Source organism: Myxocyprinus asiaticus, chromosome 17 (assembly GCF_019703515.2).
Source record: "Myxocyprinus asiaticus isolate MX2 ecotype Aquarium Trade chromosome 17, UBuf_Myxa_2, whole genome shotgun sequence".
Classification (NCBI taxonomy): domain Eukaryota; kingdom Metazoa; phylum Chordata; class Actinopteri; order Cypriniformes; family Catostomidae; genus Myxocyprinus; species Myxocyprinus asiaticus.
The window spans coordinates 26,243,880-26,261,863 of record NC_059360.1 but is presented as its reverse complement, the minus strand read 5'-3'; the positions used below and the strand labels follow the sequence as shown (position 1 = coordinate 26,261,863).

Genomic DNA, 17,984 nt, shown 5'->3' with positions numbered 1-17,984 from the left:
TGTTTTCAAGGTTGCTGAACAGTTGCTATGTAACACAGAGAAAAGGCTGAAAGGATTTAGACGTTATGCAGTTAACTGGCCATATTGCATCTAACACTTTGAGTTGACACAGAGTTTGTGTGCCTTTTTTTTTTAGGAACATTAAACTTATATTTGAGGCAGAAGAGCCAGACAGGTCAGGATGCTTCTGTGTGGACCTTGAGTGGGAACCAAGGAGACCGCTGGAGGCAAGCCAGAGTTAACATCCATCCCACGTCCTCTTTCCAGGTGAGAGAAAGCCTACCCAGATTTCTTCAGCCATTGAATTTCTCTCTTCTTGAGGAAAAACATTGAAAATTGAAGCTCATTTCATCACCCTAGCTTTTACCAGATTCAGTGGTTTTCTTTTTTTCTTTTTTGCCAGTTCAATGAGGATTTATAACTTTCTTACTATCATAAACTTTTTTACCTTTTGAGGAAAATCAATAAAGATGATATACCCCATAGAACCTGCCAAGCTTTTCTCTTCCCATACTTTTGTTAGCCAGTATAAACTTTATGGATTTTTGTGTAAAACTAAAGATATACTTTTCATGCTATACATATATATTGGTATATAATTGGTTTTGTTTCCTGCCCATGTATATAGATTGTTTTGGAGGGTATACGGGGTGCTGGTATTGAAGGGGATATTGCCATAGATGATGTCACCATAGAGGAAGGAGAGTGTCGAGACCCACCACCCAGTAGTAGTAAGTATATAGGACATTTACAAGTGTTTTGTTCATTTTTTTTTAAATTGCCTCCAAAAACAATAAGCCTAATTGTTAATAATGTCATGTTATTATCTCAAAATTAAAATGGATTAAATTAATAAATTACAATTTATGGAAACAATTCTCAATTTAACTTGTGCTAATTACCTGATTAATTGGAACAAATTTGGTTGTATTATCTATGTTTGTAGTAGTCTTGTCCATAGCAAGACAATTTACCAGCTTGCAGGGTTTCTTTAATTATTTTTTTGCATGACTATTTTCATTAAGCATTTAAAGTTATTGGAATAACTGTATTATTATCTGTCTTTTGTTTTACAACATAACACATTGCAAAAAGCCAGGTATATTATAGAGAAACCATACACAACACTCATTACGCTCTCAATATTATTTGGGTCAATGACTTGACACACATTTGTTTTTGTTTTTTTTCATATCTTATTAAGTTCTTCAAATATACATTCAAAATCTAATTTGCACATATCAATTTCCTTGAATACACCACTACTATGATAAACATATTTTAAATTTCAGTCATTTTGATATTTTTTTTTTTTTTTCTGGGGTGGTGGTGTAACCATCTGGAGAAAAAAAAAAAAAAAGTCTAATTAAAAGCTGAAATTCTTGAAAAATAAAATTTAAAAAATGTTGGCATAAGTGGTTTGGGATCATTTTTTTAAATTATTATTATTATTTTTTTATAAGCATTGACACAATTTTGTTTTAAATATTTTTAATATTTAAAAAACTTCTGTCCACCAAATGCCATTCCAAACATGAAAGTATTTTGACATTTTTATAAAAAGTCACATTTTGCTTGGTCAAATGGAGTAGCCTTAATAAAACTTCTCAATATTTGTAATACAAAAATTCATAATACATGTAAAAAAAAGAAAGTATTTAGATACCTTTTACACTACTTGACAATTTTAAGTCATTTACTTAATTTATTTACTTTTTGTAGAAATTGCTATTAAAGTTTATCCAAAGTTTATGAAACCACCATGGACACAAATATTACAGTTCTGTTAACAGTTCAGTGACGTGTTTTAACCTCCTGAGACCTGAGCAAGACTGCTGTGTGCATTTTCCATTTCCCTTTTTTATTTTTACTGGTAGCACCTAATAAACATTAGGGATGTGCGAAACAACTAATTTTACTGACGTTTAAACGAAAATTTACTGCTCCAGATATCCTCTTTTATAATAATATTTATATTATTAATTATATTTAAAATATGTAACATGACAGTAATTTAAGCAAAGCCTTTGTAATAATATAAATCCAAAAGTAAATGTGTAAAAATGCTGAAAAGTTTAATGGGGAATAATATTGACCGACTAGAAATTCCAGTGTCGACTAGCAGCATCAGAACCTTTCAGTCGACTAGTCCCGCACATCCCTAAAAACATGCAACAAAAATAGAGCAAATCGTTTTCCTAAAAATGTATGTCCACATATGTGGACAGCAAGACTAAGTTGTGAAATTGTAAATAATACCAAGCTATAGAAAGTCACATTTTATTTTTTTATCAAATTATTTGTTATGTTTCGAGAAATGTTGGTTATTCATGTTTTTGAGATGTTACAAACAACACAGCTGATTTTCTGTAAAGCTGCTTTTGAACAGTGTGTTTTGGAAAAAAAAGCACATATAAAAAACTATACAAATACAAATTATTTGACTTGATTTGACTTTTATGGTACAATGTTTTTTTTTTTCTACTCTGGCAACACAATCTCAATGTTCTCTCTTTGCACTGTCAAAGAAAACAAGTGATAGTCAGTGCTGAAGCATTTTCCAATCAAAAATGAGCATAAATAATTCTGATACAAGAAATGGCCAGCATTGTCCAATCACTGCCAACAATGTTAAAATAAAATTATACATCATAAATTCTGAATCTAAATACTGATTACCATTGTCCCATATCTGACAACCATGTTGAGTGGACTAAACATCATCTGTAGCCTAAAACTGAACTTTTGATAGGAAGTTTGGATTGAATGCACTTGGCTACATAGGAAAGCTATAGGATGCTCCATTGCTCCCTATTTAGTGAATGACTGAACTTCCAGTGTGCTGTCTGTCTGCACTGGTCTCAGAACAGTTCAAAATACACCGTATTTTCATCCTAACTCTAACTCGTATAAAGCCTCTGAAAGCAAAAAAAATTCTCAGTGTGAAAATGCACAGTAAATATAGGATTTCTAATGAAAACCTTGTGCTGTTGTACACATTAGTGTACATTGTGTTTAGCAGCGTGGTGTTTCGCAATAAATCGCTAAAATTTAAAAAATGACATATCAGATGAAACTAGAGTCTCTAATCTTTTGACTCAAACAGGTTTCAATGTAAAAACTTAATTAGGTTTCTTACCATATGTTGCCGTTTCTCCCAAAGACAAACTTAGCTGAGACTGGCTCCATGTTGTTTTGTCACATGACTCCATCTGCTGAAAGTTAACCCTTTACTGACAGCACAGAGTCTTCTGAACTGAGATCAGTCATTTTAAATAAATGAAATTATGCATTGCGTATAGCGAAGTCAAAATACAACGTCCACGCAAGTGTACGCAAGGTCACACAAGGTTAAATGAGATTTTTACAGGATTTATTATTTTTATCACCACAGACATCCTTATTTGTCAGTGATTGTTGATAAGATATAGAGATTTTTAATACTTTAATTGTTTTTTAAATGATTATTTTACTTAACATTAGTTGTATTTTGTCTTTTTTTACATAGATATAAGATCCCTGGCCACTCCCACTGCAGTGCATATATGGCAGCTTTGTCTCACTCTACTTTTGGTCTTGCTTGGCCTCCGAAGGTGACCGCATCATATGGAGGTGAAACTCAGCTTTTGGCATTCATAGAGATTTTGGCTGACTCGGACTGCCTGAACACAACAACCAAAGATTCATCCTGTCTACACAAAAGGAACGTAGGTTTTAGATCAGTGTGAATGAAGAGGAAGCCAGGGAGGAAATCTGTTCCTCACTAACACATTGACATCAGTATTACACTGGAGTCCACTCAAGATCTGGAGGAAAATCCCATTACAGTTGTCAGTGTTATAAAGAAAAAAACAGGTGTAACTGGATTCTTATCACAGTAAGGCTTCAGATACTTAATAGGGGAATCTTTCAAAGCACAAAGACATAACATGTATTTCCATCACTACATGTTTTTTGCTTTGTTAAATGTCTGCTACTGTCATCAAAGACCTCATTTTACCACAATACATACTGAACCACGTTGGGCTGGTAAAACAGGAAACTTCCAAGGAGAAACAAGTACAGTACCAGCGAATGGAACAAAAATTCTTTTCTTTTTCTTTTTTTTTTCTTTTTTTTTCGTTAACTTACACTCTAGGTGTATGTCTGAAAATATAAGTATGTCAGATACAGTGATGCTTTTGTAGCTCCCTGTACTCTGATGTTATTAATTTGATGTGAAGATCAGGGCTCCACAAATATGTATTTTGTTTTAAAAGTTGTGTGGGGGTGTGGTCTTGATCTAAAGTTTGTTTGCAGATGGTGCGTATGTACGTATCCTTTGTGTTTTCACAGATAAAGTTGTTAGAAAAACTTCAACAAGTCCTGATAAACCCATACAGGACATTATCAATTTCACCTGATTTATCCACTATTTTTATTGTTTTATTAGATATGTTACCAAACTGCTATTTATCATAATGTAATTGACATGATGAACATCTTTCTCTCTCTCTCTCTCTCTCTCTCTCTCTCTCTCTTTCTCTCTCACTGAAAATCATTGAATTGCCCTTTCATTTCAGCGTCGCTCAGATAAACAGTAGTATATAGGAACAAGAAAATGGTCCACTGAATTCCAAACTGTCTGCTTAAGATTATGCCGGTATGCTCGCAGTTGTTTTCTTTAGGTGCGTAAAGATAGCTGTCCTCTCACAAGTCTGGTCACCTTCGGACCCTGTTCAATATGGAACACGGAGTTGCTGTCTGTAATGAAATCAAGTGCCTTCAGAACCTACTGTAAAATCATTCTGTTCTAACTAATAGTGCTGGCATCTATAGCATTTTCTTTTGACACTGTTTATAGGTGAGATGAAAGGTAAAAATCAGAGACCCAAGTACTAGAGATGGGTGACTGCAGCACCATGTAACCACTAAATGTTCCATCACTGATGTCTTGAGTTCCACATACTGTTGAAAGTTAATCAGTTATTATTTTGGCAGCCAGCTCTTTCAAGCACACATCCCACCTGCTCCACATCAGACTGATATAAAGAGAGGGAAACAATGATGGTAGAACTGGCCTAAAAAGGACCATTGATTCATCAGTAGGACATCTGGGAGCGATTATCACTTGGTGAAAAACAGCCGGGAGGATCACAATGAAATCCTCCTTCAATTTGATGAGACTACTGTGCCGCTAAAAAAAATAAAAATAATCTGACATCCTGAGGACTCAAGGACTGAGACGTACGAGAGGGTGGATTTTAAAGGGGATACAAGATGATCAGCCTTGAAGATCTGGATCCATCCGCTTGGATTTGTACAAATGATATTTTATTACTCTAATGAACTGCTTTTACACAAACTCTTACGAACTCTGAACTACCTAAGACTATCCGTTACCTTAACCAGCTGGTCTTTGGAAATGTAATGTAAAATCACTTTTATCATGCATAATGTTCATTTCTGAGGAAGAATTACTTTCCCCAAATTTTGTTTTTTGTTTTTTCTGTCTTAAACATTTATTAATTTCTAAAATCCCTTTGCATTATAACATTATGGCATAATTTGAACCTTTAGAATGAAATTATAAAATAATGTCAAATCCATGAGATTATATGCAAATACACATATTAGGGAGGTCTATGAGAACTTCACAATTATGAATATTCAGACAAAAAAGCACAAAGTGAAATATTAATATCAAAATTCAAAACCACAATACTTTCGACATACAATAAGTTGTTTTTGTTTCAATTTTATTAAAGTCACAATCAACAGGAATAAACTACTGAGAAATTCTTTACATAAAAAAAAAAAAAAAAAAAAAAAAAGATCTTTTACATTTCGGTTCAATAAAAGGCTTTCATGGTAATGTGTGACCTTTGACCTTTGCCTTTTTCAATATTTGTAGTCAGTTGTGATTCTGTTATATATAAATATATCATTATTATTATTTTTATTTTTTTTGACAAGTCTTGAAAAAATGTACAGCTAAAAAAACAATTATTAAGAAGCCAAGAAAAATAGCAAAATTATCAGTCCATATACACAGATTTTTCTCTATGACAATTAATTAATTCAAGGAAACGCTTCTCAAACAGAATAATTTGGTGTCCGGAAGGCCAGACAACAATCAAGGAGCCAAAATAGTGCAAGATTTACAACAGTTATAATATCCAATTTCCCAAAATGGTCTATGTTCAAGCCTTAGCAACAGTTCAAGTGTTAAAACCTCATATTTTTTCAGCTAATCAGATCACAGTCTCTCTCAATTTAAAGGGTTCACCCAAAAATTTAAATTCTCTCATCATTTACTCACCCTCATGCCAGGTGTGTATGACTTTCTTTCTTCTGCTGAACACAAACTAAGATTTTTAAAAGAATATCTCAGCTCTGTAGGTCCATACAATGCAAGTGAATGGTGATCAGGCCTTTAAAGCTCCAAAAAGTCAATATAAACATAATCCATCAGACTCCAGTGGTTCAATCAATGTCTTCTGAAGCGATCATGATGGTTTTGGGTGAGAATAGACCAAAATATAACTCCTTTTTCACAGTACATGTTGTCATTGCAGTCTTTAGGCACAATCATGATTTCAAGCTCGATAACACTTCCTAGTGCTTGACTCATGCGCAGAACACTAGATGGCGCTATAGGAAGCGTAATTGAGCTTGAAATCATGATTGCCATGGAGACTGCTGTCAAGATGTACTGTGAAAAAGTAGTTATATGTTGGTCTTTTCTCACCCAAAACCAACTGGATCTCTTCAAAAGACATTGATTAAACAACTGGAGTCATATGGATAATATTTATGCTGTCTTTATTTTTTTTATTTTTTTGGAGTATAAAAAACCTGATCACCATTCACATTGTATGGACCTACAGAGCTGAGATATTCTTCTAAAAATCTTCGTTTGTGTTCTGCAGAAGAACAAAAGTCATACACATCTGGGACGGCATGAGGGTAAGTAAATGAGAGAATTAAAATTTTTGGTTGAACTAACCCCAGATTTTCATAGCATATATCTACGTATCAAAATATATTTTAAACAATGGTGTTAAACTCACGCAGTGATATTTTACATGCCAAGAGGCCCAGCAGCACTGACCACTCAATCAACAGCTGGAATTCTAAATCTTAGTTATAGTGGATGTAATTACTATCATTTTTGGTGGAACAGTTTTTATCTGTACATGTGCCATGCTCTTGTTGCATCTTAAAGTATGCACATCATGCGTGAGAAGGCAGATGCTGCACAGCTAAGTTGTTTTGTGCTTTCATGTGCACTCAATCACAACTTTACTAATGACTCATTTTGTGTAATTTGACTGTGTGACTGATACAGACAAAGCAAAGGTGACAAGTTACTGTAGGTAATTACATTCTGACCACTTGTTTTTACCCTAAGCCTTGTAGGGAGTGGTTGGAAACTCACAAGACTCTTCAAATTCATAGACAATGCTTTAGATAAACTCACCGACCACTTTATTAGATACACCTGTACACCTACTTATTCATGCGATTATCTAATCAGCAAATCGTGCGGCAGCAGTGTAATGTAATTCATATAATCATGCAGATATGGGTCAGGACCTTCAGATAATGTTCACATGGGCTACAACAGCAGAAGACCACAGTGGGTTCCACTTCTGTCAGCCATGAACAGAAAGCTGATGCTGCAGTGGGCCTACGTACCTCAGCAAAAATCGAGATTCATCGAGATTCATTCTGTTCTTGGCTGACAGAAGTGGAACCCGACATGCTGACACGTGTGCCATAGGTTGCTGAGCCCTGCTCTAGAGACTATCCCAAGAGATCAACAGTTACAGTATAATGCTCTCAATGCACTAAATATTTTGCCAATATAGCCAAAATGGTTCCTTTAATTTAGGCCCAATGACGAGTAATCAGACCAGAAATTAGATCAAGAGGCACCATTTAATCACTTAACTCGGCTACATCACTAAAGTATTTTTTTAAATAGCTTATTTATTTTTGGACATGTGCCACTTTTTATTGTAAGGACAGTGGAAGGGAGACAAGAAAAAAAATATAGGGAGAAGAGATGGGATCTCATAACTCAAGCCAGATTTGAACTTGCATTGCTGCACAAGAACCACTGTGCAATGTATCAGAGCACGTGCACAACCCAACAGGCCACATCACTTTTGTATTTCAGTGTACAGTATTGATTTTAGGGTAACAAACAGATCATACTTAAAATGTGTACTTTCCCTTTTGGCATATACTCACATTGCCATCAGTCAGATTAATTATAGGTTGATGGCAGCAATCTGCAATCACTCTAGAGTTTGAGGCAGCTCAAGGTAAAACATAGAGGTAAAATTAGACATTGAGCAAAAGCATAGCTTTGGTTATTTGAGCGTGCAGTTACAGTTTCACTAACTGTCATTTATTAGAACATATGCCTTATTAATTATTATAAAACACATCCATGTGTAATGGAGCCTCAGGCTTCAACACACAGTTTAAGCCCCAAAAATGCTTGCTATATATGAAGTTGGAGATAGACTGCCACTAATCCTTACAAAGACCCTTCTTCTTTTGTAGTTCTAGGGGTCTCACCACAGGGTAGCTGGTAGTTTCATAGTCTCATCAAAAATAGATTACAGATTTTTGGGCCTCATTTGATCTTTAGCCTGCTTATGCAAAACACACTAACTTGAGAACATAAGAATGTTAAAATTACATTTGGTCTTATTGGAATGCAAGCTCTTTGGTTGAATAACAAGCTTCTTTACTGATCTTGACAGAAATGTATCAGTTCCATTCCTTAAATGCATTTTAGCAGTTTATCATGGCCATTAAAATGTCAAATATTTGAATTTGTGAAGATTTTGCAAACTTTTATAAACATTTAAAAATTAAAAAACTCTATCAAGCGTGGAGGAATTTTGCACATAATGCCCTCTAGCTTCTGAAGTTAGGGATAGTTAAAGACCCTCCATTAAGTTGTTTTGTAAGTACCTATATTATTATCTGTAATTTATGGTCTGAAAGTCCCTGCAAGCAGGCACATTTGTCACCACTGACAAGCCAAAGAGAAAACACATATCATAATGTAAAAAGCTAAAGGCAACTTTCTCATCTGCCTTCCAGTACTGTCAAGTGAAATGAGATTATAGCTAAATAGGTTGGACACCATTCTGTATTTATCTCATTAAAATTATTTTATGAGGTAGAAGTTAATAGCTATCATACATCAAATGTAAATTATATTTGTATTTTGGGGTGGTCTGGGTGTTTTGAAGGGTATGATTTGTGTGTGTGTGCCTGTGTGGGTAAAATATTGTTTTCACATAATCCATTATTTCACGGTGCAAAATGCTCCAACTAAAGCAAGCACACATCTGTTTCCATGCCTGCTGTACATTTCCATCTCTATCAATCTCTCCTCTTGCCCCACATTCTCTCATGTGAAAATATTAACTTAACATACAAATGAAAATGCATTGCCAGACCAGTGATGCAAACCGATGGAAAAGCATATTCTTTGAGCGGATTATTGAGAAGAGCTGGACACATTTTAGACAATATCCTGAGAAGGCTGAAAATATTGGATTCACAATAGTACTTCAGGAATATACAGCTTGCCCTTGATGCATTTACCAAAACATTTCCATTTCTTGGAAATTGGTGTTGTTTACAGCAGAGATCAGTTCATGTATCTGTCAATTAATTTTTAAAGGGATAGTATGCGTAAATATGACAATTTTGTCATCATATACACACCTTCATGTTGTTCCAAACCCGTATGACTTTCTTCTGTGGAAGAATGACAGCCTCAGTATAAAGTTACTCAAAGTAAGTAATCAACTATAAATTATTATGAATTCTCTAAACTTTAATCAGATTACTTTACATAAATACTTTACTTTACATTTATCACATAAATAATTAAATTTTAAGTTTTGTTCTTCACAGAAACATTTTTGTTTTTCTGCTCAATGAATTTTAAATAATTTCCTTGATCATAGTTGCAAGCAAGTCATTCTCTCATTTCTCCCATACAAAGACTTGTTTGGGGGCTCCATATATTTCTCAAAATATTCACATTATATTTCTATTATTTTAGAAATATATGTAATCCAAATAATGTACTTCAAAGTAATTAAAGGTAGTAACTAATCTGTTTACAAGAATTTGATATGTAATGCGTTGCAATACTTTTGACTAAAAAATAATTGGATCGCTGTAACTAGTTTCTTTGTAATCAGATTACACCCAAGACTGTTCACCATTTACTTTCATTGTATGGAAAAAAGATGCAATATAAGTCACATCACCAAGTCACATCAGCTATTTATTGGGGTACCTCAGGGCTCAGTACTCGGCCCACTCCTCTTCTCTATATACACAGAAGTGTTCTCTTACCACTGCTACGCCGATGGCATGCAGCTCTACTTGTTTTTCCAGCCTGATGACCCCATGGTGACTGCTCGGATCTCGGCTTGTCTGGCAGCCATTCAGTTGGGTTCATCTACAATAACATCATCGGTCAGAAACTTGGGGGTAACCATCGACGACCAGCTCAACTTCACCGACCACATCTCAAAAACAGCCAGATCATGTTGATTTGCACTCTACAATATTGGGAAGACCCTTCCTCTCTTAACATGCTACACAATTTCTTGTATAGTCTCTTGACATATATAGATTGGACTACTGTAATGCTCTTTAAGCCGGCCTTCCAGCATGCACAATCAAGCCTCAGCAAATGATCCAGTATGCAGTAGCAAAGCTGGTCTTCAACGAACCCAAGAGAGCACGTTACACCCCTCCTTGTCTCTCTACACTGGCTGCCAGTTGCAGCACATATCAAGTTCAAGGCTCTGATGCTGGCATACAGAACAGTCACTGGGTCTACGCCAGCCTAAAATCATTCCTGCAGAGCTATTTTCTGACCAGAAGGCTGCGATCTGCAAATGAGTGGCGCCATGTGGTACCAACACACAGAGGCAACAAATCACTTTCCCGGACTTTCGGCTTCACTGTACCTTGATGGTGGAACGACCTTCCCAACACTATCCATGAAGCAAACTCCATATCTGTCTTCAAAAAACAGCTAAAGACACAAATTTTTCATGAACTCTTACTGGCTCTTAAGATGAATTTCTTATGTTGTATCCTACCACATTTTGTAAGTCGCTTTGGATAAAAGCATCCGTTAAATGAATAAATGTCAAATTAAAAATATAAGTCTTATTGTGTTCCACAGAAGAAAGAAAGCCGTATGGGTTTGGAACAACACGAGGGTAAATAAATGATGTCAGAATTGTCATTTTGTCAACTAATCCTTTAATTACTTTTCCGTTTATAATCAGACTGTGATATGTACCATTACTTACATTCACAGGCCACCTTTACTATGGATTTTATGCATTAAATGAGTAAACCAAATAAAAATAATAATAAAATAGCTGTTTCACTCTTGCCTTAGCTCCTCGGAAGTACAAAGCTTAGTTTTGACAGCTCCCTAATCAAAAATTGAAGATTTTATTATATAATACAGGAAAAGATTTCACCCTCTGTGCCTCATAGATTCTGTGGTTCAATTAGACTTAAATCCTGTGATGTGTGCGCTCACTGAAGTCTGAAACACTTTAGGGCCCTAGATTCCATCCACCAGAGATTTCACTGTGAAGTCTCTGCTTTAAACTTCAACAGGCTAACGTCTTCTTCACAGACCGAGAACAAACCTGTGCCTCTGCCTTTGTTACACACTCTTGTGGGTTATCTCACACTTTGCAAGCTAGGTCTTCTCCAACACAACATGTCATGTTGCCTAAGCGCAAGCGACATGGAAGCGAATCAAACAAACACTTTATGAAGAGTTTGATAGAACACATACAATGTTCAAATGCCATTTCCCTGTTGATTCTTTAAATAATCTTACAAGCAATATTTGATTCCTTTATACACTTTTTATACTTGGAAAATAAACAACTTTACAGACAGTTGGGCACTTTGGATCGCAGAAGTGTCAGATTCATGTAGAATTAGAATGAGTTTTAGTTTCGTTTTAAAGGTGTGTCATTTTCCAATGTTCAAATACATTCTCTTATCCCAGTTAAATGTGCAGAGACTATGATTAATCCAGGGGCATAATTACAGGGAGGGCAGGGTGGGCAGCTGCACTGCGGGCCTGACAGGTGACGATAAATGACACAGGCTCCCCATGGAGTGGGCCCGACAGGTTCTTTGCACTGGGGCCTGTAAGATCCAAGTTATGCTGCTGGATTAACCCTTGTGCACTGTTCGTTTGTGAGTCAAACTTAAGTTGTTAGTGGGTCAAAAATTACCCGAACATACATGAGGGTTAAGCAATTCATAGGTTGACTACCTAAAAAGTGTGAATATTGTGACTCTGTGGCGCTTTCAAAACATTGCACTGTTTGTTTGAGCGGTCCGTTAACCTCGGGCTCCACCAATGGCGTGAGTTTGGTTCAGGACTACCTTTTTGTGGAATGGTTTGGAAAACCTGTTTGGAAACAAGCATTATTTTTTGTAATGGAGTGCACTCAAACAGTGCACTTTTTCAGCCTACTTGGTTCTGGAAGTATTTTTCCCATTCATTTTTTTTCCATAGGGATTTCATAATCATGAACCAAACCAACCAGCTCTGAGATGAATCATGCCATTACAAATTTAGTTTTGAAGCAAAAAACATCTTTAAAAATTTGACAAAAAGATGTAGGACAATGATGCAGAAGATAACTATGAGAAATTCAACAATTCTACACAGAATGATTTGAATACAGAATCTACACTGATTTTCTCCTGAGCTATAAAGAGATTCGGACTGGCGCCAGCAAGTCTGGGTGTCGTACATCTGGCAAATCTTAACTGCCGTGAAAACAGTGGGGAATCTTGGGAAAGGCACAGTGAAGCTTATCTGTCTTTGTTGTTAATCAGATAAACCCCCAGACTAACTCATCACACGACTGGCCATTTGCTGAGGGACTACTCTTTTTATGATCGCCAGGGAAACCCATGGAAACCCATTGTTCCCTGTCTGTCACTCACTCGACGTTGTGTCGATCTAGTGACACTAGGGGTTCATTCTTGAGAGCCCCAATCACCTTTGCTTTATTCAGAAAAGGCCAATGAAAATTGGCGAGTGGAATTTGCATGCCACTCTCCGCCCCAGCGGTAGATGGTGTGCACCACTCATTCAGACTTGTTCTTCGGAGCCGAGCGCATGTGGGTGTTCGTCCCATCACCTTGCTATCGCTGCTGGATTTTACGGCACATATCAGCGGTCACCCTCGCACGGTCGAGTGTTGTGCTTCCCCTGGGCGCTTCGGCGGCTGAGTCCACAGGTGTAAAAAAAGAGTATATTTAAAAGAGTATATTTTTTCTAAAAGAGCTCACACAAACGACTGCCATATTTTTAAAGATGTCCTTTCACCTTTGTGCTATTGGGTGTGGCTGTTATCTCTCCCCACTGGCTGGTCACGAAATCTGTCTCGAGTGCTTGGGTCGCCAGCATGCCGAGGCAGCTTTTGTGAAGGGGTCATGTTCTCACTGTGAGAACTTGCCCACGAGAACTTTGCGGTCGCGGCTCTCTTTCTTCTCCATGAAGCAGAGAGTCACCGCGACTGCTTCCCAACCCGGTCCATCCTGATTTGAAACTCAGGCGGCTGGGTCTGCGAGCGCCGTGGGCGATTTGGATGTGGATATGGGAGCTTCTCCACCGGCTCAGTTCCCGCGGACCTCCCATCCCCCTGCACTCTTGTTCTGCCCGGTAGAGTTCACGAGCGAGGCAGGCGGTCCGCCTCAGGGCGGATTTAATGTCTCGTTTGCGGCTCGTGACGAGGATGAGTTATCAGTCACAGAATCAGAGGGTGGTCTCCTGCTTTCTGAAGCAGATGAGTCTACTGAGCTCCCACTCTTGGGTGGTAGAGCTCAGGACGAAGCGGATGCTGAGTTGGCAGCCGTGCTTGCCCGGGCGGCTGCGAACATCGGGCTTGAGTGGAACCCTCCACCCTGCCCTGAGTGTTCACGGCTGGATGATTGGTTTCTGGGCCCCTGTGCCTTTCTTCCTGGAAGTGCACGAGGAGCTCGCGAAGTTGTGGAAGGTGCCTTTCTCAACCCGTACACGCTTTGCAAGCTCGTCCACCTTAACTACCTTCGACGGCAGAGCAGCCAAGGGATATGTTGAGCTTCCCCAGGTCGAGCATGCCGTGGTGGTGCACCTGTGCTCGTAGGGTGCAGCCACTTGGAGAAAACGACCAAGGCTCCCTTCCCAGGCGTGTAAGGTTTCTTCATCGTTAGTGGTGAAGGCTTACAATGCCACGGGTCAGGCCGCCTCCACCTTGCACGCCATGGCCATTCTGCAGCTTCACCAGGCCAAGGCGCTTAAAGATCTTCACGAGGGTAGAACTGACCCAGGAACCGACATGCAGGAACTGCGCACTGCGACCAACCTCGCTTTACCAGCGACGAAAGTCATGGCGCACGCCCTGGGTCGGACGATGTCCACTTTGGTGGTCCAAGAGCGACATCTGTGGCTCAACCTTGCGGAGATGCGCGATGCTGAGAAGGTCCACTTTCTCGATGTGCCCGTCTCCCAAGGGGGGCTCTTTGGCGACACTGTCGAGGACTTTGCCCATCAGTTCTCGATGGTGAAGAAGCAGAAGGAGGCTATTAAACACAACCTGCCATGGCGCAACTACTGGCCTCCGAAGTCCCGCGCCCTGTCTGCCTCTTGCCAAGGCTGTCCTCCTGCGGTGTTGGCTCCGGCTCCCCCACCATCGGAGTCCGCGCGCTGGCCTCTGAGAAGAAGATCCTCCTGCAGGAAGGCGGAAGCACCTGCCCGTCAGTTGTCCACTAGGAACCCCGGACAGGCTTCGAAGTGGCCCTGGAACAGGTGACCCAGGGATGAGGTTGCTGACTCTGACTGTCCTGACCCAGTTAAGCGTACAGGCTCCACTCCCGCCCCTGGGCCAGCACAAGGTGAGTACCCTCACAACATCACCAGGTGCCTTCTGGGCCCCAGCACCCAGTTTGTCAGTAAAAGAGCAGTTTTCTGGGTCATTCTCCAATGCTCGCAATGGCCAGGCACTGGAAGTCTCTCCGGTCAACGAGTGGGACGCGAGTATCCCTTGTTTTCCATCGAAGGAAAGCCAGCAAACAGGTAAGTACGGTGGTTCTTGGGGCCGCTCACCCGCCCCAGCCACCGGCCACCGTTGCGGGCTCGCAGGGCAGCACATTCCCCCGGACAATCTTCCCCGTGGGGTGTCTGCTCTGCCTCACCGTGAACCACCCACCCCAGGTGTGATAAATCCTATCGTCCCCTTGCTGCCGTTAGCTTAGAGGCTGGAAGCCTGGTTAGCGCTTTCCAGCCCGTCGCGATGGCTCATCAGGACGATCAGGCTTGGCTACATGATCCAGTTCACCAGACGACCACCCAGGTTCAGTGGCATCCTCTCCACCGTGGTGCGAGGCGAGGATGCCTCGGTCCTTCGGGCAGAGTTCGCCACCCTTCTGCCGAAGGGAGCGATAGAACCCGTACCTGTCCGCTTTTACAGCCCTTATTTTATCGTGCCCAAGAGAGGGGGGGTTGCGCCCAATCCTGGATCTGCGTGCCTTGAACAGAGATTTACACAGGCTTCCGTTCAAGATGTTGATGCAGAAGCACATCCTAATGTCTGTACGACATCGGGATTGGCTCGTAGCCATCGACGTGAAGGATGCGTACTTTCACGTATCGATCCTTCCTCGACTCAGACCCTTTCTTCGGTTTGCCTTCGAGGGACAAGTATACCAGTACCAGGTCCTCCCTTTCAGTCTGTCCCTGTCTCCTGTCTTTACCAAAGTCGCAGAGGTGGCCCTGGCCCCGCTAAGGGAAAAGGGCATTCGCATCCTCATTTATCTTGACGAATGGCTGATCCTAGCTAACTCGCAAGATCTATTGTGTGTGCACAGGAACCTTGTGCTTCGGCACCTCGACTGACTGGGGCTTCATGTCAACTGGTCAAAGAGCAAGCTCTCCCCTGCGCAGAGCATCTCTTTTCTTGGTATAGAGTTGGACTCGGTCACCATGATAGCACGCCTTACAAACGAGCGTGCACAGTCGGTGCTGGCCTGCCTAAGAACCTTCAGGCAGAAGGTAGCGGTCCCGGTGAAACAATTTCAGAGGCTCCTGGGGCATATGGCATCCTCGGCAGTTGTACATCCCCTCGGGTTGATGCATATGAGACCGCTCCAGCACTGGCTACAGACTCGAGTCCCGAGGTGGGCATGGCATCACGGCACCCAGCGTGTGACTATCACGCCACGGTGCCGCCAAACTTTCAGCCCTTGGTCAGATCTGACATTTCTATGGGCAGAGGTTCCCTTAGAGCAGGTCTCGAGGCACGTCATGGTCACGATGGATGCCTCGAATTCAGGCTGGCAGTATCGGGGCTCTGGAGAGGGCCCCCCCTGCAATGGCACATCAACTGCCAAGAGTTGCTGGCAGTACCGCTGGCCCTGCGGAGGCTTTGGCCGTTGATTCAGGGCAAGCACGTGTTGGTCTGGATGGACAACACAGTGACTGTGGCATACATAAACTGCCAGGGTGGTGTACACTCATGTCGCATGTCACAACTTGCCCACCGCCTCCTTCTTTGGAGTCAGCAGATGTTGAAGTCTCTACGAACCACTCACCTCCCGGGCATCCTCAACCATGCAGCGGATGCGCTTTCACGGCAGGTAACACTCCACGGAGAATGGAGGCTCCACCCCCACGCAGCCCAGCTAATTTGGGAGAGATTCGGGGAGGTGCAGGTGGACCTGTTCGCCTCCTGATAGTCCTCTCACTGCCCCCTTTGGTACTCCCTGTCCGAGGCTCCCCTCAGCACGGATGCCTTTCCACACAGCTGGCCTCGGGGGCTGCGCAAGTACATGTTTCCCCCAGTGAGTCTCAATGCACAGATGTTGTGCAAAGTCAGGGAGGAAGGGAAACAAGTCTTGATGGTTGTGCCGTACTGGACTTGGTTCTCAGACCTGGTGCTCCTGGCAGTAGCCCCTCCCTGGTGCATTCCCCTGAGGCAAGACCTTCTCACTCAGGGGCAGGGCATGCTCCGGCACCCGCGGCCAGACCTCTGGAATCTTCACGTCTGGCTCCTGGATGGGACACGGAGGACATAGCAGGCCTTCCACCAGCGATGGTACACACTATCACTCAGGCCAGAGCCCCCTCCATGAGGCGGCTGTATGATCTGAAGTGGCGTCTCTTTGCAAATTGGTGTTCTTCCCGTGGGGAAGATCCACAGAGATGTGCAGTCGGTCTGTGTTGTCCTTCAGGAGGGGCTGGAAAGATGGCTGTCTCCCTCTACCCTGGAGGTGTATGTGGCTGCTATGGCAGCATATCACGATACACTGGATGGGAGACCCTCACGGCAGCACGACCTGATCAACAGGTTCCTCAAAGGCTTGAGGAGATTGAATCCCCCTAGACCATGCCTGGTTCCCTCTTGGGATCTCTCTGTGGTCCTACCTGCCTTACAGAGAGCCCACTTTGAGACCCTGGAGCAGGTCGAGCTCAAGCACTTTGTCGCTGATGACGGCCCTCCTGGTGGCGCTCACTTCTATCAAGAGGGTTGGGGACCTGCAGGCGCTCTCTGTCACCAGCGAATGCCTGGAGTCCGGGCCGGCACACTCTCACATGATCCTGAGACCCCGGCCCGGTTACATGCCCAAAGTTCCCACCACTCCCTTCCGGGATCAGGTGGTGAACCTGCAAGCACTCCCTTCAGATGAGGAAGACCCAGCCTTGTCGTTGCTGTGTCCAGTTCACGACCTGCGTGTCTATCTGGACCGTACGCAGAGCTTTAGATGCTCGGAACAGCTCTTTGTCTGCTTTGGAGGGCAGCAGAAGGGGAAAGCTGTCTCCAACAAGGTTGCCCCATTGGATTGTGGATGCCATTTCTCTGGCTTACCAATCACAAAGCCTGCCGTGCCCTTTGGGAGTCTGGGCACACTCCAACAGA

General features: G+C 41.5%; 1 protein-coding gene across 1 annotated transcript in view; it reads left to right on the top strand.

Moving 5' to 3' along the window:
* The window catches only part of LOC127454821 (MAM domain-containing glycosylphosphatidylinositol anchor protein 2-like), a 205,662-nt gene extending 199,892 nt beyond the window's left edge, over positions 1–5,770 (top strand). The window contains exons 15-17 of the mRNA XM_051722271.1: positions 137–267; positions 629–731; positions 3,509–5,770. Coding sequence (XP_051578231.1) covers positions 137–267; positions 629–731; positions 3,509–3,597 — 323 coding nt within the window. The 3' untranslated portion in view covers positions 3,598–5,770. The remainder of the gene's footprint in view (positions 1–136; positions 268–628; positions 732–3,508) is intronic.
* The last annotated feature ends 12,214 nt before the right edge of the window (positions 5,771–17,984 follow it).